This window comes from Cryptomeria japonica, chromosome 4 (genome assembly GCF_030272615.1).
Source record: "Cryptomeria japonica chromosome 4, Sugi_1.0, whole genome shotgun sequence".
NCBI lineage: Eukaryota > Viridiplantae > Streptophyta > Pinopsida > Cupressales > Cupressaceae > Cryptomeria > Cryptomeria japonica.
In genome coordinates, this window is record NC_081408.1 from 414,013,832 (window position 1) to 414,038,288 (window position 24,457).

The 24,457-nt window shown below is 35.5% G+C and overlaps 1 protein-coding gene and 1 non-coding gene across 8 annotated transcripts; one reads left to right on the forward strand and one right to left on the reverse strand.

Annotated features, from left to right (window-relative positions):
• Nucleotides 1-1,725: 1,725 nt before the first annotated feature.
• Nucleotides 1,726-24,457, reverse strand: LOC131030897 (probable NOT transcription complex subunit VIP2). Of its 7 annotated transcripts, none has more exons than XM_057961872.2 (15): nucleotides 24,041-24,457; nucleotides 22,838-22,959; nucleotides 17,074-17,185; nucleotides 16,789-16,967; nucleotides 16,569-16,617; nucleotides 16,220-16,357; nucleotides 8,147-8,359; nucleotides 7,937-8,038; nucleotides 4,159-4,247; nucleotides 3,808-4,014; nucleotides 3,293-3,688; nucleotides 3,135-3,187; nucleotides 2,989-3,030; nucleotides 2,705-2,849; nucleotides 1,726-2,569 (listed from the first exon to the last, which is right to left on the reverse strand). In XM_057961872.2, the coding sequence occupies exons 2-15, from the start codon at nucleotides 22,874-22,876 to the stop codon at nucleotides 2,501-2,503; spliced, it is 1,833 nt and encodes a 610-aa protein (XP_057817855.1). In that variant the 5' UTR covers nucleotides 22,877-22,959; nucleotides 24,041-24,457; the 3' UTR covers nucleotides 1,726-2,500. The 7 variants fall into 7 exon arrangements, with proteins under 7 accessions (XP_057817855.1, XP_057817838.1, XP_057817834.1 ...); XM_057961855.2 differs by having other exon boundaries at nucleotides 4,159-4,244; nucleotides 16,220-16,432; XM_057961851.2 differs by having other exon boundaries at nucleotides 16,220-16,432.
• LOC131031416 (small nucleolar RNA snoR35) lies at nucleotides 17,074-17,149 on the forward strand. Its single transcript, XR_009103039.1, has one exon. It is a non-coding gene; the product is annotated as a small nucleolar RNA snoR35 (small nucleolar RNA).

Genomic DNA, 24,457 nt, shown 5'->3' on the forward strand with positions numbered 1-24,457 from the left:
TCAGCTTTCCAATCATCCACTCTCAGCCGAAGCTAATTCTGTCAGCCCATGAAACTCTAAATACTTATCCAATTTTTCCTCGGGAGTTTTTGTTAGTTTGAATGTTGCCCAAAGGAAATTTGCATTCTTCTTTATAATGAAATCCCTTGCTTTAAACATTTTCTCGTCCTCGAAATATAAAATTTTCTCGTCCTAGAAATATTCCTTTGCCTTTCTTGTTCCCAACGATTGTATTTAGCATATTCGTCATTATTACTCATACAAGATTACATCTTTGTTTCCACATGTACATAGTAGCCCAAACACACTAGCAATTCTTGAATACCTTTGGCAATCTATTTCTAACGATTTTTTATATCAAGACTAACCATGACCAAGCATGGTCATGAAAATGATGTGGTTAACTAGTTCTCAAAGATGGTACTAAGATTGTTGAATACATTATTATATACTATTTATGGCTCCATGAGACTTAACCCCTTCTATATATACATTGGATTCTAAATATTGGCACACAATGATGTAACATTGGCTATCATACTAAACAAGGCATCACCCAAGTAGAAAATGAATGGGATATTTGCGACAAAAGTTTGAGGATAGTTCAACACATGTAGCAAGAGATTTCACTTTAAAAAAAAACAGAAGTCATTAAGTCATTAATGAAACATCAATTTCTACACTAATTTAAAGGCTTGGACTCAAATTTCAAAGTATTTATGACAATGTAGAATTGCTTGAAATCTTGGGGTAGATCCATCATCTACCCACATCAAACCATATTGTTTGAAGCCCAGATCATACACACATGCACGTGTACATGCCCGCATCAAGCTAGGTTAGTGTACATAACATTAAAAATAATAACCTTAAAAATAAAAAATTACTAATTTGAATTATTGTAGTTTCAAACTCCAATGTTGGCAAAATCCATGCTCAGTATTGGCATACGTCCAAAGCAAAACTGGTTCAAATAAGACCAAATTTTTTTAACTTTGTCAAACCCAAAGGCATAAATGACACCAGTTCCAACCACTTATTTAAAGGCTTGGACTTAAACAAATGCTATGTAAAAGAACTGACATTTTATAACAGGGAATGTAAAAGGAGTTTACAATCTTGGGGTAGAGACATCTTATATACCCATTCTAAAACATATGGGTCGAAAAGCCCACACCATACATACCTCGAAACAGCATCAACCTTAAACACACCACGTACACCTTGAAACACTAGATACCTTAAACGCATACACACCTCTTACCAGGCAAATACTGGCCTAATTGATCTAATGCTTGAAATTGAATAGATTTTCTGTGCTAGTTTATCGTCTAACCATGTCCATAGATATTGTCACAAGTGAACCCTTAACTGTAACATTATAAAAATTATGCACCCTTTCTGTCATAATGGCCCATTAACATGTAGTAACAACAAAAACTTAGGTCTTAATTCAAATCCATGTAAGATAATATAGGTGTATCAATCCAATTAATTAATAATGAACCATGTAACATGTCCTAATGATGACCACTGATTGTATACTTGGTACATTGCAGAACATTCCATCAAATCTGTATAAACGTTTGATGTTAATATATCTATCTCCATTACAAATCCAATGTTCCTGCAATATAATATTGGAGAAAAATTAAGACTGAACATAAAAAGTTTTAAACAACTGAGACACTAGACCCTATTTTTCCAAGATTCTCAATACCCATAAATTCAACCTCATTGAGGAGATACCCATTTGGGTACATAATCTCATATATTTTGGGAATAAAATCATTCAGTATTAAAGATGGAAACCACCAGAGTTCAAAATGGAGAAAAGTAGAATGTGAGGAATCGTCCCTCAAATTCCACTCCTAATGATGCGCTCCTAATGAATGGTAAGATTTCATCTTCAGTAGCATGAAATTGTGCAAGACGAGTAACTTTGTCCAGCTTATGCTTTTATGAGTTGAAACATGTGTAAAAATACTGATGTCTACCTTTTACAAGATTGATAACATCCAGTCACTCATCTACCATAATCCGGAAAAACAAAATTCAATGCACATTGTGTGAAGTTCATTGATGACAAATTGTGGAACTTGGTGAAAATCTATAGGCATATGCCAGGAAATGCAATAGGCTCTCATTGATTAAATTTTGAAGACGACCTTATAAATCTGACTATGAAATCAAATTAAATAAGGCCCCAATCATTAGATGATGACTCTCATATGCTTTTGCACAGAACTAAACAATGATCAAGACACATTTTTTCAGCAATTATTTCAACTTGTTATACCCACACCTTAGGGAATACCGTAGCTTGCATACAAAAGAATTGGTAAATACCAACTATACGTTACAAGGTAGACAATTGCTCTACAATCTATGATTACAGGGCAGGATGCCACAGCTTGTGTAATTGGAAGGCTCGCTACAGTTCAGCTGTTTGTGACAATTGCGGGTTTCTTCTCCACATCTTGGGCAAATGAGAGGCTTGCTATAATTCAGTTGTATGTGATAATTGAGGTTTCTTCTCCAGCATTTCATAATGTAGAACATAGTTGTCCTGCAAGAAGAATCATTAACCTAGCACTTTTAAATCTTTGTTCATTCAGCCAGCTTCACAGAACAATAAAAGTCAAAATGGAAAGGCAGTTCCAAAAAACAATGCAACTATCATTAATGAATAAGTTTTATTCACCTTCTGTCCAATCTCCCATTGATTGGGATCAAAATACAAGTATGACCCCCTTTCATGCATAGTTGTCTTGACAAGAGGCTCTGTGTTCGGAACATGCATCAACCACATTCGCAGTTCTTTGTGATAAAACCAACCCCTTCTATACCTAAATATTGGCAATGCATTTCAGCAAATAATTGTAGGAAAATTACATAACAAATTTGAGTCGTAAAAACATTATCCTGCTATGCCTAATTGAAGAAAATATTTTTTTTATGAATTGAGAAAGACAGAAAATAGCTTACAACTCATTAGCAGCATGTAACTGTGCTGCATCATTTGGCATGCTGCAAATATCAGGTTTATTATTTAGTAACATAAAAAAAATTAAAAATTTAAGTATTATCTTCCATTGTCTTCAGAGAAACCCAAAGGTCATACTTGTGTGTACCTGTAAAATATATAGAAAAGAGTCTCTTGTTGGAACTTGGTGAAGTATCCTGGCTGTATACATTCAATTAGAAAGTTCACAGTTTCATGATTCAATTTTCAACTGCATAAGAATAGCATAATGAATGATGATTTCTTAGATTATACAAATTTTCTTACCTGCAATCTAAGAACTGGCTGAGAATAGCACTGCGGCAATGTATACTCAGGCTCACCTTTTGCAGGCCCATCAGCCCAAGGGGAGGCAAATGTCCTGTATAGGTTATCCCTTGAATTTAAATTTAATCCTAGAGTTGTTAGATCTATCCCCAATGCTAATGTTGTCAAATCAGGCTCACTCATCCTTATAACACTAAGCAGACCTAATAATCCAAAAGCATCAGGAGCTCCTTGAAGTGCATGCATTGATTTCAGCAGGTGCTCCCTTGATGAGGGGTTAACAGATGGCATGTGTCGAAACTGAGAATGACCGTGATGATACTGTAATAGATGATCATATGACCCTATGCCAGGCATTATTGTTGTTGGAACTCCAGACCTTAGGCCCGGAACAACCTGGAATTATCAATGTCATGACATTTAAATTCCCCCAATGCAATCAGAATAATATCATGTAGCTCCTTGAAATCAACAATAATTAAATGCCAAAGATATCGTGAATAAATGGCACTTGCCTGAGAGTGGTAAGAAGCTGAAAGATTGTGAGAAGATGGAAATAAATCTGAGTTATGTAAATGCATGAGATCTGCAGAATTGGCAGAGCCTGCAAATGAAGCCCCTGCATTGGTGCTTGATAAGCTAGATCGAACTTCTTGTTGCTGCTGCTGATGATGATGAGTGGCATATGATCCTCCTAAAGAAAATCCAGCAGATCTTCCCACCTGTAACAGTGCCAATCAACTTTTAATATTTTAATACTTCAGAGAAAATAAAGACGATTTTTCCTTCTAGAAAGAGATGTAAAAGCATGCACCTGAATTATGCCTTCTAGCATTCCGGAAAGTAAATTTTCAAATAACACTTACTGGGTAGTGGTGTGACTGCATTAATGCCAAAGCGTTTTCATGATGATGATCCTTTGGATGTAAATCCACAGCAAAATCCACATTACCTGCTGCAAATAGACAACAAAGATGACAGATCAATTAAAAAAAGGCATGAGCAATTCTCTAGTTGGAAATTCAAAATCTATCCAATACCAGCCATGGAGGCTTGATGATCCCTATGAAGTCAATGCAAGATTACAAACAGTAGTTCTTACAAGTAATTCGATGAAGCATATTTTTTAATTTGACTTCTCATTGCAGCTAATGATTAAAACTAAAAGGTAAAGCAAATTTTTAGATTTCATTATAACCAATGCACCAGGTTTCACGTGTATAAAACTTCCCTTGTGAGGGCACTTCCACCATTGCTGTGGAAATTGACCTTGTGTCAAGTTTCTGAAATAGGTTCTTCTAGGAGGAAACAATTGAAAACTGTCGTGATTGGACAAGGCATGTTTTTTATTTCCAGTTTTCAATGTTGAGCTTAGCTGAAAACTGTAATTTATTTAATTTCCTGCTAATTTGACCAAGCAGTTCCCGAAATCAATTTTCAAAATGGAACATAATTCAAGACCCATGTCATCGGCACCTTCCCCCAGGCTATTAGGACTTCCGAGGATTAAGACACAGGTTTTTAGTTATAACTTGGCCAAAACATTTACTTAACACTACTGTAACAACATTTCCAACCCGCCATAAGAGCACCTAGCATCACATTTTGGTTTTCAAGTCAAGCCATGCGGGACGTTTCTCTTTGAATAAGATCAGTTCACTCTTGTTTACAAACAAGATACTTATGAGGCCTGTTATTGTTCATCAACAATACAATGAAAGATGAAGGATGCTGTTCCAGTGATAGGTACGGTACTGGGTCAAGAGAAAGGGACTCACAATTTTTCAACCCCAACATAGATTCTGCTTGGGTAAATGCAATTCCAGTCCAATTTCTCTTGCAGTCTGAGATCTCTACATTTCTTCTCTCACTTGTTGTGGAAAAGCAACTCTCAACATAGACTAATATTGCTGGTTATTATCTTTAGCTGTGTTGCCTTGATGCTTGAAAGTGATGATTGTCCACTTCTGTTTTTTTGCTTATAGGAACTGTCATTCACCTTACAGTAGGTTTGCTTAGCACCAATATATATTAGTTTCCCTAATACAGATAAGACACAGTTCAACAGCGATCATGTTAATTGCTTCAATAGTCTATCAACCCTACTTCAGTTTCGAAGAATAAATCAAAAGCATTAAGTACAATGGTAAAGATCTTATTAAATGGGCAGAAAAAAGAATGCATAATTACAGTTGTTGACTATCAAAAGTATTATTTGAAGATTAAAATGGAAATCATTGTCATGATGATTCTGTTCTTCTTCAGTAAAATAACTGGACAAGAATATTTACAATTTGCATGCAGATAAGTGCTTACATGCAGGCATATTAGCATAATCAATTTAGAGATTGGATGGAAGCTATTTCTATGTTGTGATTGGACTGAAAAGGCAAAAAATTCATTTCTCCTAAAGGCGCTTTCATTATCATAAAAATTGTCATTATGCTCGGTCATAAAGCAATGATATCTCCACCGGTTCCCCACAAAGACCTACTCTCTATCAAAAGAATTTCCGGATATGCCTAAGAATTGTAAAGGTTGCATTGAGAATACCACCAAGCCCTTTGAACAAATCCTACAGAAACACATAAGAAACTCACAATCTAGCAAGGCCCGATGCTCAAGTTCACGTTTAAGCTGACATTTGATCCATAAATTACTAGATTGCTCAAGTTTAGCTTTAAGTTGACATTTGATCCATAAATCACTATACTGATAATCCTTGTGATATATAATCAAGGTTGCATGGGTACGGGGGTACTTGGAAACGTTGGAGACTGGTACTGGTACCCATACGGCTATTTTTTCAAAATAGGAGATGCCGTTTTTTTTAAAATAATTTAATAATTTATAGAAAATCTGAAAATATAATGACATTGAACTTTCAAAACAAGAATTAACATTAACTTTGAGGTTTAGGTACATAAATGTGAAATGAGTGAAATCAAAATGTCATACAATCATTGTAATATTTATCAGAAATTTCTGATAAATTCAAAGACAAATATTATAATTATAAAATATAATATTATAAAACTATAAATATTAAAAATAAAAAATTTAAAACTTAAAATTTATTAATTTGTAATAACTAATATTAAATAGACTAATAGTTTATATCAGAAAAATATAAAATATTAATATATTTAATACTAGTTATTACACATTATTGAATTAAAAAATTATTAAATTAAAAAATAAAATATTTAAAAGTTAAAACTAAACTTGTTGTATATACTGTGAATGGATCGCAGAAAAATTTCTGCAATTCATTCACAGAATATAAACTGTGAATATCGTGAATAATGATTCCGGATTCGCAGAGACGGAAATCAGAAGGAAATCACAAAATGAAAAAACACCCAAAATTATTAAATAATATACACCTAATCACATAGCCTGCTGTGTGCTCGAAAATATTTATTAGATCCTTTTCACGTTGCTCGCCTGCAAAACCCCTTCGCACGGCATACAAATGGCTACGGATGTGTTTTTTTTGCCTACAGCAATGTTTTGAGGCACGAAAAAAATCGAGATTTGGGTTTTTTATTTTTTTCCGGCTGGGATTCATTGGGAAACTTACACACGACTCCCTCCCACCCACGTCTCCCAAAAGTACAAGCTAGCCCTAAGACACCTCCAGTACTGGATACGCAAACCCGTACAAGGTACGCATACCAGGTGGTCAGGGAGACATTTCCCTGCAACCTAGTATATAATTAATAAATTTCTGTGTTAGCAATAATTCTACACTCAGAAAACTGCCCTAATGGCCTTTCTCACAGCCATAGCAGTATTTAATGTGCAAAAAACAACAATGTAACAAGTGAAACAATCAACAAAATAGGGTACAAGCATACCCACAATCCCATATGACACAAAAGTTCATCTAAAGAAAACCTAAAAGAGTAGAAAAACTCCAAGAAATGTGTGCTTGTCCCACTCTATTAAGTACTCCACAAACTAAGTCTTTAATTACCTTCTATTCCTCTCTGAACTTTCAGCAATGGGAGACAAGGGTAACCCTTACATAACTGTCCAATCATTCAAACATCCTCATAGCAAACCTAATCAACTTATATTCCAGCCATACCAGCCTCCCATAAAGAAAACCAAGTGATTGATGCCTACTAGATAGAGAAAACCAACCACAGCTACATGGTAAAGCAAACTTGTGCAGCTTTGAAGGAAAACAATCCACCAGAAGGGTCAAAACTGCACTCAACTCACTTCACTGCCTTAAAATGACCTTCAACATGTCATCAACACTAAAGCTGCCCTATGACAAGCAATGAAATGGTTATTTGTATCCACAGATCTCATGAAAATGTTCTGAACCACTGCCAACACACTTATAGAAATTTTTCTCCACTTGTAAACCCACTACACATTCGTTTGGCACAGAAGACTGCTTGTGCAAATGGGCAAAAATCTTTTAAAATTTAGAAAAATAATTTTCCCAACAATAACAGAGAGAAAAAAGGAGGACCAGACAAGAATGTTTTGATACAAAGGAACTTAAGACAAAGGAGCCCATATTTTTAGGGCACTCATAACCAATCAATGAAAAAACTAAAACCTTTCTTATCAGGTAAATGAGAATGATAATAAACAGGAAATTATTCAAAATGGTCTAATACAAACCTTTTGAACTTTGTAAGGCTGGGAAGTCCTCATTTTGAATGCTGAATTCTTGGTTTTGTGAAGCAAGAGAATTAACACCAAGACCTTGCTTTCTTATTGAAGCTGCTCAATACATTTCAATTATTAGACTTACACATACATTTTCAACTTAATGGTTAAAACATGTAAAAATGCAAAAGATTAAATAAGTACAAACACATCAAAATCTACCTAATTGTCCTTGTGGACCCCCACTTGAATTGGGACGAGAAGTTAGTTGTGGAAATTCGCTAATGTCATATGGCGAAGTATCATTTGAATTTAAATCATTTGTAAGTCCCATTGGGTTTTGATGTCCATTCCCCATCATGGGTTGTCCGCTATTTGCCGCTCCCACAGATGATGAAAATGTATTTCCAAGTAGAGACACCATTTGAGTTGATCCTGCAAAATAGATTAAAGAATTAGTTCCCATGCACAGTTGCATAACAAATAAATTTCATTCATGCAAAATACTCTATCAATTATTAGTTTGGCACTAAGTGAATGTGCTCAAGCTGATTTGATTATTTCAAAATGTTACTATCAATTGTGGCATTTAAATTATAAAAATGTTATGATATCAACTATGCAATTTTATACTTGTGATACTGTGATGCCATTTGGTTTACAGGCAGACCACTAAATCCACACCAAAACTTTCAGGATTCAATGGATGCATTCTTCCATGGGAGTAGACAAGAAGACCCAACAATTTGGTGGATCTATGGACAAATTCATATAGTATGTTCCAGAGTTTAGTCAAAGTGGGTTGCCAAGTTGACTTGGTAATGAAAAGGCACCACAAGTCACATGGCAGAGTGAGATAATAGTGTGAGTGGACAAGTAAAATGGCATAGAACTATCAAAATGGAATTTTTGTTTTAAACCCTGAATTATAGAATTCAAAGGTAAAGTGCATATGAATTTTTAATAAGAGGAAAAGTGTGAAGAACTTGACAAGAAAATGTTGAATGAAAGCATGTCATCCCAACAATAGAACGGCAGATTTGCACATACAGAGGAAGGACCTTACAACATAATATAATAATGTGGTGATTGATCAAACATCAGATTTGTTCAAACTTTCACATCCACAAGCATGTCATCCCAACAATAGAACGACAGATTTGCACATACAGAGGAAGGACCTTACAACATAATATAATAATGTGGTGATTGATCAAACATCAGATTTGTTCAAACTTTCACATCCACAAGCATGGCCATCACATGGAAGGCCATAATTCCCTGGAGTTTATAAAGAATTATATGCTCTCCTCAGGGAATGAAAAGGGAAGAGAAAAACAAAATTCATAGATATGTCTCATTCCTTCATCCTATAGCAACAGAAGAATTGTGTTAAAAAACGAGAGGAAAACAATATTTTAGAAGTCACTAATCGGTGAGAGGAAGAAAAATGGATTGCACTGCAACCACTGCAATTCTATATTTTTATGTGAAACACGAATTTTGTTCGGTTCATTTTGATATTTGTTGGTCAACGAATTTGTACTTCTCTTGCAATTGTTGCTCTCTTGCATCCTTATTACCTCTTTATTTTGTTAGTGTAACTGTCTTTCTTTCTTTGTAGTAAGGGTAGTAATAAGATAGAGTGCAAAGGTGGAGTAAAACATTCAAGTTTTTTGGCTGTTCCAGTGGGTAAAAAGTCCAAACCAAGCACTCTTGATATGATGTGTTCATTGTGCAACTTGTTAGAGATAATGTTAAATCAAGACTACATCTTTTCCTCCCACCTATACATGCTAGAGGCTGTTAAATTCTATGCCAAAGAAGGATTGGTAACTATTTATTTATATATGCAAGTTGAATGCATTTTGATATCTCCTGTCACGGGACCACTTAGATCATTGAATGGACTGCATTTTATATTGTTCAATACACTTTCACTTGAGTCGGTGATTCATTCATTACCATGGCATGATTTTGGATCAGGTCTGCTATTTTTGTTATCTCATTCAATGAATTTCCATGGCCTTGTTATGATTTGGATACCCATTAAATCACAAGTATGTCAAATATCTAAGATCAATTTGCAGTGCCTGTAAAATCATACGAATGTCAAAGGTCTAGGATCAATTTGTAGTCCAGAAAAGGTGCAATAAGGAGAGAGTATGGTCAAGTTGAAAACCATGTAGCATGTGCAAGGCAGATATTACATTGCTCATTCTCCCCATGGATCCTCACACTCGCTGCAAGGGTGGCCAGGTGGATCACAACTGATCCACGAACAATGTGTATTAAACATTTCTTGTCTCATCAACACAAACCTTTCATAATCCAATATAGTCGCTGATTATAATACAAAACCTGCATAAAACAGTTCCTAATTTATTTATTTTTTGTTATTAATTGCCATCATTCACATAAGGAAGCTTATGACAGCAATTTGAGAGCACAAAAATGCATAAAAATGAAGCAAAACACAGCCTTTGAACTAGAAAAATCAATGTGGAAAAAAATGTCATAAGAGTGAGGGGTCACCTCCTCAAGCCACTAACTCCTTGCTGATTCACATAGGACCATTGCCTTCTCCAGGCCTTCATGGACTGCTTAGATATTCAAGTGGATGTCAAAACATCCATGCAGCAATGCTACTTCTCTCTAACTCTCCCAAATACTCTCCAACATGCATAAGACTACTTCAATGATACAACCAAGTACACTTACACCACAAAAGGAACCCCTTCTAAATGTCATACAAGGGGTAATGTCTAAACATTCTAGCTCCCTCTTTGTCCAAGGTGTTGGTTCTCCAAACCTAAGTCACCGCATTCGCCAAATTTCATACAGGAAATTCGAAATTTGGCAAATTTCAATAAAATGTTAAAAATTCGTTCAAATTCGGCCCATAATTCGTACGGAGCAAAACTAGGGCTTTTAAAACTGAAATAAATTTTGCCGTCTGATACACATTCACATTCAGGAAGAATAGGCATGAATCTCGAGCAGAATGAATAAGCGTATTCTCCTTCAGCTACGTTGGAACCATCGATTTGATTACAATTGCTCTCATGCCATCGATCCACTGCGGAAAAAGACTTTCAAAGAGTTTATCGAAATTTACTATACATATTAAATATAATGATAATGTATAGCAATAATGATTAAATGCCCGATATACAATAGTCGCGGTGAGCCGCCCCCCCCATTCAGCCACTTCGACCATTTAATGTATAAAGAATGTATTAAAATTATAATAATTAAATAATGTATTTTTAATTTAGTAATATATAAAGATAATGTTTTATAAATTATGAAATATGAAGAGGAGTTTTTTAAATTTACTATAATGTATTATAAATTTATAATATAGATTTATTTTTAATTATTTTATTAACATTGTTAAATATTTATATTAATTTTTAATTTCATATAATATTATGTAATTTTAATAAATAACAAATTTGATGATTTCATTTCAAATTTACTTTATTTTATAATAGTATTTCGAATCTATTTAAAATTTTAAGTTATTGATAATTTAATGAATTTATTTTTTATATATTTAAAAAATTTAAAATATATAGGCGAATTTAATGCCGAATTTTTTTCCAAATTTTTTGCCCTTACCGAACTTCATCCGAATTTTATGGTTGTCGAACTTGATTCAAATTCGAACGCGGTGACTTAGCTCCAAACCACTCCTGCAACCCTTGAAGATTGTAAGATATTTATTATTGACTATTAAGGAATGGCAAGACAAGCATCAAATAAGGTTCATGATCAACTTGCTGGCCAGTTTCAACACTTGATGAGAGCAACCCTCCTCACCTCTGACTATACAAAATTAAGAGGGTGCGTCCCCAGATCCCTGGAGAAAAAGAAGCATGAAATGAATGAGGTCACACAGCTTAGCTATGCCATGTCCATTAGAATAACTCTATAATTTGTCACTACTTACCCTTCATGCTAAGTTAGGTCTCGCGGACTTAGGATCTCCAAACAGCAGATAGAACACTCAGAAAACCTGCAATGTTCAAATCTAATGATATTCTCTAAGATGGCTCTCTAGGGATATATGAAATACAGTCTCCCAAGAACACTCTGAAAGATAAACCTAACTCAACCTGAGCTTCAAGGAGTTAACCTGAACCTCAAAGAGAAACCATGGCTAGAAAAGTTTGTCTTACGGTTTGATCATATGCCTCTTAGGACAGGCACCTTAACCATTGGTAACAAAGTCAAAGTATAACAAGCTGTGCAGGAAAGAGTTGTAAACTTTACCTTAGAGATTCAATCAACTCTAGCTATGACCGGTTGAGTCATTACCCTAATTGACATGGGTGATCCTGAGCATGCCTCAGAAAACTCACCAAATTAGTTATATTTTCACTTTAAAACACCACCCACCAATGGTGGAAACATTAAATAAAAGACATTAACTAGCCATCCATGACTTCATCCACTGCATCCCTTTAATTAGTCCCAAAAGGCGTCCTAGTGACTGGCATTTGCCTGCCATGGTTAATATCTTGACACCAAAGACTAATACAGCTCTGATAAGAGATCAGCAAATATGATCTCAAAAGCACTGCAACAGACACCCTTAGAAGTACAAAGCTAACCATGGAAAACTTCTTCCAACCGAGAGGTTTCCCAATTACATATTATACAAATTTACATAACCACCCTTTGCACAAACTTCCTAGCCTAAGCCGGACAACACTTGACACCAGAGAATACATATTGGCCCACCAATAACAGATGTGGCAAAAAGGTCCTATGTCTGGGCACACAACTCGTATTTATAATGAGGACAATGCCCATCCAATGGGTGAAATGACACTACTCCCGTCTTACATCTCAAGTACAGAGCTCCCTGACCAACATCTCGCTGCAAGCATAGTTAATGTTAGTATGGCCCTAAGAATGGTGAATCGGATAAGTCATCATGCAGCACATACAGCTAATAATAATTACAAGGTTTGATCATTAACATAATCTCAGATTGACTACCCTAAAGTAGTGTAACACCTTGCCACTATGTGAACCATGGAGAAAAATCTTGTGATGATCCTTGCCATGTATTTACTCCTTAGCATAACCCATGGCTTCTTGGATTGGACAAATAATGGCACGAACCTCAAAGACCAGCACACCACCTCCTCAGAGTTGAATTCAATTCACGCTTACAACTATGTGGAGCAGCAAAACAACAACAGCTTGCTATGACATCTGCCACATCGGAAACACTCATGGCTTTCAGTTGATCAATTGCATCTGGAAAGCTCCCTCAACAGTAACCTTCTGCCTAAAACTGCAAAATCCACTCATAACAGAGATAAAACCCATGGGACTACATTTTTCCTCTTTCAGCTTTTTTAATTTCACAGTGAATGAAATTAAAGCTATGAGATTGTACAAATGCATTAAATGTTTTGCAATGCTAATATGTTATATATGTAAAATGAATATTAAAAGAAAAAAGTACTTTAGGTTTTACTGAACCCTGTTTTAGAGTACTTGCCATTGGTTGCACCATGGGATGCTACACAATACAAAAAGGCCTGATCATCATTCCAATATAGTATCATCATCCAAAACTGTTTTAAACTTACAAGACTTCGAATGTTCATTTAACATTTATGCTTGACAAAGTCCAACCACCACTCTGGCCAATGTATTTCATACCTTTCAGAATATAATCTGGCATTTTTATTAAGTAATTTTACAAGCAAATTACATAAATATTTAAAAGAATGACTTGAATTGAATCATGGGGACTTAAATTGAATTTAAATATGATGATTGGCATAGAATAATTTTCCAGATATGAGATATTGTGCTTAATCATTGATCTGGATTTTTAGAAGATGATGTTTTAAAAACATCTTTTATGTTGGGAATGACTGCCTCCAAGAGGACACTATAAAACACTAGCATGTGTCAGCATTTAGCACAAGGTGCCTTGATGCCAATTAATTTAGATTAGTGAGTGCAAATCACAAGAACAATTAAAAAAATAGGGAGGACTTGTATTAAGGATGTATAACTCCACAAAGGGGTAAGTTGACCCAATAGTTATGCAAATACAAGAGGCCATTATGACATGTGATATCACTAGCCACAGGTTAGAGAATGCAGCCATCCACACAATAAACGAGATAAAGATCTTTGGTTGGATAAAAAAAAGTGAAAAATGGCAATGAGATTTAAACAAACACCGTGGAAAACAAAAGGGTTTTAATCAAGTTAATGCCACCCAAGCAAACAATGACCAGGTAGAATGAAGGACCCATATGCAAAAGAAGAGACACCTTGTTGAATAAGAAACATCAACATGGGCAGCTAGATAAAAGAGCAAGGGTATCGAGATGATATGAAATAGATAGGTGGATTTAGAAGCCAAATCTAGCAAGGATGTGACACCATCGAACTGCAACAGACCTAATCACTTGGAAGAAGAGGAAGCTATATATTGGACTAGAAGAACAGTGTGAGACAGACGACTAGCAAAAGACATCCCCTAACATTCATGTCTGTCAGAACCAACAGCAGAGGAAGAAGAAAGATAAAAAGGCAGATGATTCCCAGGAGGACTTGACACCTTGTTAGTCAACCGCATTCCTTAGGTGTTTCTTGGACGAAGAGGGATTACTTGCCTTGCAGTCTTCATTTCATTGAACTTGCACCATCTTTTGGGTTCGATAAGTTCTGTTTCAATTGTTGTAAACAAGAAGCCGTTGTTGGAAACGAGAAGCGGGGAGCGCAAAAAGAAGTAAGCAAAATCTCTATTGATGGCACTAGTTATAGAGAATTGAGGTTAAGTGATGACTTATAAAGTGCCTATTGATTTCTGGTGCATCGGTCGTATGACAGAAGCCCAATCTCAATAGAAGCAATTTAATTGCATTAGAAGTAATTGTCTGAAGCACAATCAAGACGCAACCTGGACCTTTCCAGTATTTATTTTAATTTTATTGTAGAGTAAATGTGGCTATCATTGATGGGATTGCACAATGGTGGAAGCCTGAATATTGTGTCACTAATGCATTTTGATACTTAACCATGAAGTGCAGACATTACATTCTCTGATTGCAGTTTAAGTATTGACTTATAAGTAGCAGCGAGTGAAAGAGAAGGAAGGAAAATGTCACAGAGTTGATGGCACTGGTTATTGAGAATTGAGTTTAAGTGTTGACTTATAAATTGCCTATTAATTTCTGGTGCATCGGCCATATGCCAGCAGCCCAATCCCAATAGAAGCCATTTAATTGCATTAGAAGTAGTTGTCGGAAGCACAATTAGAACACGACCTATAACTTTATAGTATTTTCTTTAATATTATTGTGGAGTAAATCTGGTTATCATTAAAAGGATTGCACGATGCGGTAAGCCTGAAGAGTCACTAATGCATTTTGATACCTAAACACGAAGCGCAGACATTGCATGCTATGAAACATATACATATTGATGATTTTGTTAATGTATACATGAAGTTAGTCCAAAATATAAAGAATTTCTGAGTTGTGACATGGTGCACAATGGGATAGATCCTGAAAAAAAATTTCATTGATCTCTGGTGTAAGTTGCAGTAGTTGTGTGTGTGTGTGGTATACAATGATTTTTTGGAATACATTATTGTTGGGAAAGATCTCCCGGTAGAGGAATCTGAATGCTCATTTTTCAAATTCTCATGAGCTCACCCACCTATGCAAAGAGCTCAGAAAACCTTTGGTTGGCAATTCTCCTAACCACTGGCTGGCATGAGTCACTAAGTGGCACATGGACACAAGGTAATGCTAATGTGAATTGACACAAAAGGTGGAGTATACCATAGCTAAGATGTAAATTCTTTTAAACCATTAACTTTAAACTCCTTCTACGATCAGATTTTTCTGATCAAAAGCAAGCTTCTTCTCAAGTGTGTGTATATACCAATCAACCAACCAAAACTCTAGTTTCAAAAGCAATGATTATGTTCACTCTATCATTACAACTCTGTCAAAAAAGTGATTCAACTTTTTTGACATTCTTTTCACTCTGATCTGCATGATCAACAATTCTGCTCCCTGTAGAAGTGTTTGTATGAAACAAACTGCTACAAAATATTCTGTCATCCAATCAACAAGTTAAAATTTTTAACTATCCAATCAGTTTATCAACTTAAATGACCATTGCAACAAATTTATCCCCATGTAGCAATTGTACTGATCAGGTATGTGCACGTGGACTAACATCTCAATTGTCCTTCAGGCTCCCAGTTATTCCCTCATTACTGGAAAGTTAGCAGTTGCACACCTTGTTGAGGGATGGTGCTCATTGGTCTACCAGGCCCTTGTATGCCAATGCCGCCAGTTCCAGCACGGGATGATGATCCTGATACAGATTGGCCTCCACCAATACTAATAGTTCTCCCCAAGCCTCCTGCAGCTACACCTGCGGGCCCACCCATAATGGCAGCAGAGCTTGTTATCCTAGCCCCTGTGTTGCTTGTAAGAGATAACCCAGAACCTGGAGCACTAATCTAATTATCAAATTCTGCTGAAGCAGGGAAGATCTTTAAGTAGAACCACATAATTGCATCAAACTACTACTGAAGAAACAAAACATTGACACATGCAGATAACAAACAACATTATTATACCACCTGTACGGTTTGCCATCCCTGCATGCCCATGTATTCCACCATGTGATAACTGAAAAACCCAAACATATCATGTAGAGAGCAATCAGTTAAAAGAGAAAATAAAATAAATAAGGCTTTCTACTCCTATCAAATTAAAATCAATGACTAAAAATAAATGTTCAAGATAAACTTAAAAAGATGAATTCTTGTACAACATAATATAACAATGCAACTTTAAAACCTGGGAAAGAGCAACTGGGAGATTGTTTGATGCAAAACGTCCAGATGAAAGGCCACCAGAGGGCTGGTGAACACCACCAGAAGGAAGACCTCCAAATCCTGAATTGCGAGACGAAATGGAAGATGGCATGGTTGGCATACTGTAATTGCCATGAACATTATGCAATCCCTGGATGCTTCCTACATTCAACACCCAACTTTAGCAGTTCTGCTGTAAAAAAACTGTAAATAGACTTCCTTGCAGAGCTCACAAGAGCTTACAGGATGAAATAAAAGGATTTCTCACCTGAGTGATGGAAAACAGGATTTGATGCTGATTGTGCCGAAAATGATGTTCCAAAAGGCCAACCTGTGCTTGTTGAATCAAGCAAGTTTGAGGCTGGATTGTTAAGCATGGACTGCAGGCATTATTTTCAGTTGTCCAAGTAAGAACCAACAACAATATCGCATTCAAAGATCCAAGAGAATTCATAATGCATACATAATTTCTGGCCGAAAATCACCAAAAGAAGAATAACCATTCAAGCAATTGAACAACAGATACAGTAATGTCCAGGAGACTGAATTTAGTAATAAAATGCAATAAGATAAACTTAAACTTCTAATTTCTTTTAGAAGTTGCTTGTAACATATATGATACTCTAAAAAGACAACCTTTTAAAAAAAGATAAATTGGCTATATTCCCGGTAAAATCAATTCAAGTTTAAATTTGATGTTGCTACAAATTGCAATCCAAGGAACACTGAAGTTAGTGCATTTATCCAAGGTGAAGGACCACAATTTAAGAGATGAGTCAGGAATGATCAACTATTAACTAAGGTGAAAGAACACAATTTAAGAGATGAGTCACGAATGATCAACTATTAACTAAGTTTGTTTGTGTTGGAAATAAGCCACACCCGGACCGACGATGGACTGGTCCAAGAGGGGCCAGTAGCTCAGTGGTAGAGCACTCCAGCAGCGTATGGAAGGTCCTAGGTTCGAGTCCTAGCTGGTCCATGTCTCAACATGGTATCAGAGCCAGGTCCAGGCTAGGAGCCCCAAGCACACAAGAGGTGTGGCTTAAGGGGGGGGTGTTGGTGTTGGAAATAAGCCACACCCGGACCGACGATGGACTGGTCCAAGAGGGGCCAGTAGCTCAGTGGTAGACCACTCCAGCAGCGTATGGAAGGTCCTAGGTTCGAGTCCTAGCTGGTCCATGTCTCAACAAAGTTACCGATTCGGGTACAGGTACAGGTACAGGTACAGGTACAGATACGGATACGGGTACAGATTCGCATATACAGCAATTTATTTTTTCTTGGGTATGGACTAAGTCACAAGGTTTGAATTCAAGTTCAAGTTCAACAACAAAGAAATTCCAATGAAGTTCAGCAAGGACAAAAAATTTGAAAAAAAAAAATCGAAATTAAATTCTCGCCTTAAAAAAATATCAGAATATACCCAATAAATTATCAAATTAGTTTAACTATTATTTTTGAAAGAGGACAGATCTTATTTTTTAATTTGTTATAATTAGATATTAGGTTTTTTTTTTAAATTAATATAGTAAAATAATATTTACACTTTTTATTGGACTCTAAAGTCAATATTTAAATTAAAAATACAAATTTAACAAACATATTTTAAATTTTCTATAGAATATAAAAACGAAACAAAAAAACTAAAATAAAAAGCGCTTTGAAATACAAAAACGAAAAAAAGAAAAATAAAAAAAATGAAAAAAAAAACTAAATAAATATCTAAAGTGTTTGCGCGGGAGTTGCAGCCATGTCCGACTTGTTGGGCTGCGCTAGAAGATCATTCACTCTCAATTCGCTCCATCTTCCCTCAGCTTGCATCCTCAGCCTGTGCCCTCAGTTTGCGTCATCTGCTATTAGCTCGTGTCCTCAGCCTGCGCCCTCCGCTCATGCCCTCTGCTCACACCCAGGGTGTCTCCTCTGAGAAAACCCTCGATAAAAAGCACCTAACGAAAATAAGATATAATAAAAATTAACACATTTATTAATGCAAATCATTCCGAATTTAAACGATTTTTTTCTGATTGCTAAATATTCGACGGATTTCAAACTTCATGTTTGAAGTCCACCAAATGTTGTGACTTAGGGTACGCGTGCGGGTACACCCGTACATATATATAGTTATTTATATTAATATTTAATATATATATTATATATATTTAATTTATAAATTATTCATTTAAAATAAGTAATAAAATAATATTAATGTATTAATATATTTACATTAATATTTAAGATGTACATATATATGTATGTACATCTTAAATTATGAGTAATAAATTTAAAATAAGTAACAAAATAATATTAATCTATTAATATATCTGAATATTTAATAAAATTATAAAATTAAACACAGGCAGCTTAAAACAAATATATGTGTCATACTCAAGCGGAGGCAGTCAACGGAGGAAGCAGACGAACAAAGAGAGGAAGAATTGTGATGGACGGAGGCAGAAGACCAACGGACACAGGAAGAAGACTGACAGACACAGGAAAAAGACGCCTTTTTTTTAGTTCTGGAATTCCGCCGAATCCAGGACGATTCCAGGGCCGGACGGACCCGACCCGGACCCAGATGGAACCCGGCCCCAGTTCCAGCCTCAAGCTGCCAAACCCAGTAACTGAGACTATTAATAAATCAAACCTCTGCTCTGCTTTAAAATTCTCTGGAAATCCTTCAAAATTTTGAAAAGTCAAACGAAGGGTCTCTGGAAATCCTTCAAAATTTTGAAAAGTCAAACAAAGGGGGTACTCAGTTATAAAATTATATATATTCTAAAAAGAATCACATACAGATAATTTACAAATGGCCGATCAATCAAAATCCATAATTAGATAGCTAGCTCAATCCAGCTTTCCTAACAACTTTAGAAATAACAATCAGATGGATATATTTCTGAGGTGCACACAGTATGATTGAAATGGCAGCATGCAAAGATGCTGAAAGATTTCTCACGTAAAAATTAGTTAATTGAGGATCAAACATCTGAAAAAAAATGTGAATCTTGAAGTGAAAAAGAAAATAAACCAAAGTAAAGCATTTGGGAACTAATGATTACTAGATATTGTGCCACAATTATAGTCCATACTAGTTTTGATGGGTACAATAAATTAACAAACAAACGTAGTCACACAGTTTCGATAGCAACAATAAGTGATTATGACTCACATTTAATGGAAATTTTGCCTACAAGAATTTTTTCCAGATTACTTCGTGTCTCCAGTTTAGAATTTATCATTTAAGAGATCATGTTGAAATATTGGTTAGCTCCTTAAGCCATCTAGAATTTACAAGAAAATTAAATGACCATTATATTCATGTATAGCTAACCATCAGATTGCAAATCGTTAGACAGCATGCCATTGTATCTAACTACCCATCTTCACATTTATACTACTCCAGTCAATTGGCATCCAATAGAATCAGTTGTCTAATCTTATGTAGATCTGAATTCAGTTGCACCACCAATTTGGTAATAGTAGAAGACACGATAGGTCACTCAGATCAATCAAAGCACTTGGAAGAAATGATGCCAAGGTTTCTAATATTACTTTTAAAGGAAAACATATCTCTCCCCAAGGCAGAGACCAAAAGCCTAAGCTGCATCTCAGCCATTAGAAAACCTATCAAAAGGAAACAAGTCGATATCCAGCAGAATCTAGCAGATATGACAGGCCCGACAGTTATTCCCCTTGTTTTGTTTTCAAATTTTCAATATGGCACTTTCCAAAGTCATCTTGTCTTTCAATGGTTTGTTGTAACAACAATAGAAATGGGCTGAGCCATTTTTTAATGTAACCTTACGACTTTTCTTATAAAAGTAGGACCTATAACACAAGAATTTAATAACATAAAAGTATTAATCTAAGGTCAATGAATCAATAGAAGTAATTACAGAGAATTACACAGTTTTGCAGTAATATGAGGATTAACCAGAAAATGTGAGGAATATTTATGTAATGTTGTTAATATGTTGACAATTGTAACTACTTTTCTTAATTTTGAAAACAATATCAAGGGATTGCTTTTAGGTGTCAGGAGACAATTTCAAAAATCAAACATTGCAGCCTACTATCAAGGCAAGAGTCTGAGAGAGAGAGTGAGAGAGAGAGAGAGAGAGAGAGAGAGAGCAGGGAAGGGGTGGATGGTTGTACATGTACATGCATAGAGATGAGCCTATTCAATCTTTTCAATTTATTATCAAATAGTGAAAAATCATAATAATTATTATGAGATGAGCCTAATGTCATTTCAATTCACTAATTATTATGAGATTAGCCTAGTCACTAATTATTTTTCAAGCGTGACTAGAGTGAAAAATCTACTTGTTAAAATTGTGCTATGCACCTCAAGGATCACAACATGTCCGAGTACAATGAGAAACCAACAACAAAATGGAATTAGAATTGAACATGTCGTGTCAAGTTCATAGGTATTGTGATACATAGTCAAGACTGGTTGGGCTCCCATTAGAGAAGTCAATGAACTCATATTACAACAGCAATGTTAATTATTTTGAGCTCATGAGTTATGCAGCTAATGCTAGCTCTAATTATTGAGCTTGCTGTTGCATGTTTGCAGCTAAGCATTCCATGGATTGTCATGGCTGAACCTGTGAAATACAAATGATACATTTTGATTTTGGCATTAAATTGAATTTCAATGGTCATGATCATTGGTATTATTTGAAAACCAGCACATCATAATGCTTAAAGACATCTAAAAGTTCAATTATGTGACTGAAAAGCTATTAATACGTATTTTCAAGCTTTAGTATATCTTTCTTATAAACACCTGATGGTGAAGACATATGTACTCCATAGTGGCAGTCAACAGTTTAAACCCAAAGGAGGTAGAGTCTGACACCTTACTCAACAACAGATGAAGTATGTGTTTGGTGGAATTCCCTTTTACAACATAAGGGGCTCTCAGACACAAAATTGGTGTCTCACTTGGGGCTGATCTAAATACTACCTCTACTTTTTAGATAGATAGATTTTTAACACTGTTTAACCAAATACCACATATTAGTGTTCAATTGTTTTGGTTTATCATCTTTAATATTTTTTCTTTTATTCCCAAAATGAGACATCTCAGAAGCATCTTTTTAATATTTTTTCTTTTATTCCCAAAATGAGACATCTCAGAAGCATCTTTGCAAACAGAAAGCAAGTAACTTGTTGAAAAAAGGCATAATCCTAGATTTGCCTCACATACTACATGTTTTGACAAGTCTTCAAGATTTTGTGGGATACATCAGAGCAGTGTGATCACATGGATACCATCATTGCCGGACATGCACCAACTCGATTTGATGAAAAGATACAAATGGATGTTTCTATGCAGATGTAAGCCAGATTCGTTGGCCTTTACCAGCACCCTCCCAGTCCATGCCAAAAATAGTGCTTTGGGACCAGGTATTAAGATCTATATGATCAAATTAATACACAAATTTGGAAACAAACTTCTATCAAATAACATTACAAATACCCGCAAAATGTGGAAACACAAAGGCACAAATGCAATATCAAGGCTAAATTAATTTGGAAACCATGAATACTGAAGAATTTTATTCGGTAGTACCTCAAAGCTGTAAATTGTGAACCACTTCAAAACAAGCTACCCACTTAACAATAGTTCCCAAAAGCAAACTCCCAAAGAGTCAACCTTATGTCGAAGGACTGAACCAATAGAAACTTTTATTACTTAAAATATGGCCATTTTTCATCAGCAACAAAATGATTTTTCTTTACGTATGAAGCTCTTGCATTTTGGTCCCAATAACATATCACAATATTTTATCATGAAATCCCAACTATAAGAAAGAATGAACAAAGAACAGAAAGCTTCAGACTGTATGATGAGTCATTGCACAGTATTAACATAAAGCCTAGATATGCCTTCAAAAAACAAGGCATTTTACTATATGATTAAATAAAAATGTAATAAAATCGCAACATCAGACTGAACTGAGGTGAATCTAAGCCTTCACTAAAGAAATGACTAAGGGAAAGATAGGGCACAGAACCTCTTTGACATTGCCATCATGACGAAAAGGGAGATACATATTTGACTTCCACTCAATTCCTTGCTTTTCATGACATTTCTCAGAAATTTACTTTCAACACTGCTCTCTTGTCAGGTGCATACCTGCAACAAACAAGCAAAATAGGGTACTTGAATTATAAACCTGACTGCCAAAACCAGGTTACTTAAATTATAAACCTGACTGCTTAAATATAAAATATATCGTTTTCTTTCAGCACTGCCATCTTGTTACAGGCATACCTGCAACAGACGGCCGAAACAAAGTATTTTATTTATAAACCTGACCGAAGTATGAAATATCATACGAGCGGGGGAAAGTTTGTATGCATAATAAAAGTAAGTTCCAGAAGCTGCTTATTATTGGAAAAAATCACTATTGACCTTAACTGAAGGATCCCAATCTGTATCATTAACATTTCACACAGTAATCCTGTTAAGGCATATAACTGAATCCACTACAAGATACAAGCAAAAGACCACATAACATAGAAATGGTTTGAGGACATGAAAATGTACAACAATTTAGTGATTCAACTGCATAGCTACAATAATATCAACACTCCAAATGACAAAATCCAGCACTAAAATGCGGAACCTATTGCAGTGATAAAATTATTGTTTCACAAACTGGTGGCATGTTGATAGCATGGCTTTCAATGAATCCCGGTCAAAAGACAGCGGTGAGGAGGCCGACTTGCACTCATATGCAAATCCGTAAATGAGAAAGATTGTGTTGTGAGGGTTATAGTGCAATCCAGCTAATAAGATATGATAGCATATGAGTGGACAGTTGAAAAGGCTCACAAAAGTAGAAAAGGTTCACAAAAGTATAGCAATGCTGATGATAGATCATAGAATATGATCTAAAACGGTGATGCAAATTAAATTTACACGGTTTTTTTCTGAAACATTTTACTCGTTTTCATAGACTGTGGAACAGGGAACCCCGTGTCCATTATATAGCATTGGTATTAAAAAGGATAATAACAAGAAATATAGTCTGCCTCTCAGAAAAGTAAAAGATACAATAAACAGAGTGCATAACCACAACTCCAATACCCGATCCAGAAGATTATGTCTAAACCCTAACCCTAAACGAGCTATTACGTAATAGAACCAACGGAAGCAGGGCACAGGAAAAAGCGACAATTGCAAATAGCGTAAATAACAAAAAGTAAGAAACCTTGAGCAGCAGCGTGCTAGCGACTTTATAAACGACGGATCCTCTACCAAATTTATATCGTTTCTCGCTTTCGCTCTGTGGATTCGTATATTGGGCGAAAAAAGGAAATACGGCGTATTATTTAGAGCTAAAGAAAACCCTGGTAACTGGTAGTATTGGCAGATGAAAGGAAGGGATCAAGTCAATGGATGTTGTAGTTTTGCTTCGAGTCTCATAATTGAAGGAAAAATTTGCTGATGAGAGCTAAAGAAGAGGAACCCCAGATGAGCATTAAAAACGAAGCAAAACAACGCCGATCAGGTTGTGAACGCCTGGTCCCACTGCCTTGTGACTTGGCCTTTTCTCATTTTATTATTAACGGTTGGACAAAGTCTCTAGGTTTGTCTCTCTTTCAGATGTTAAATTTGGACATAAATT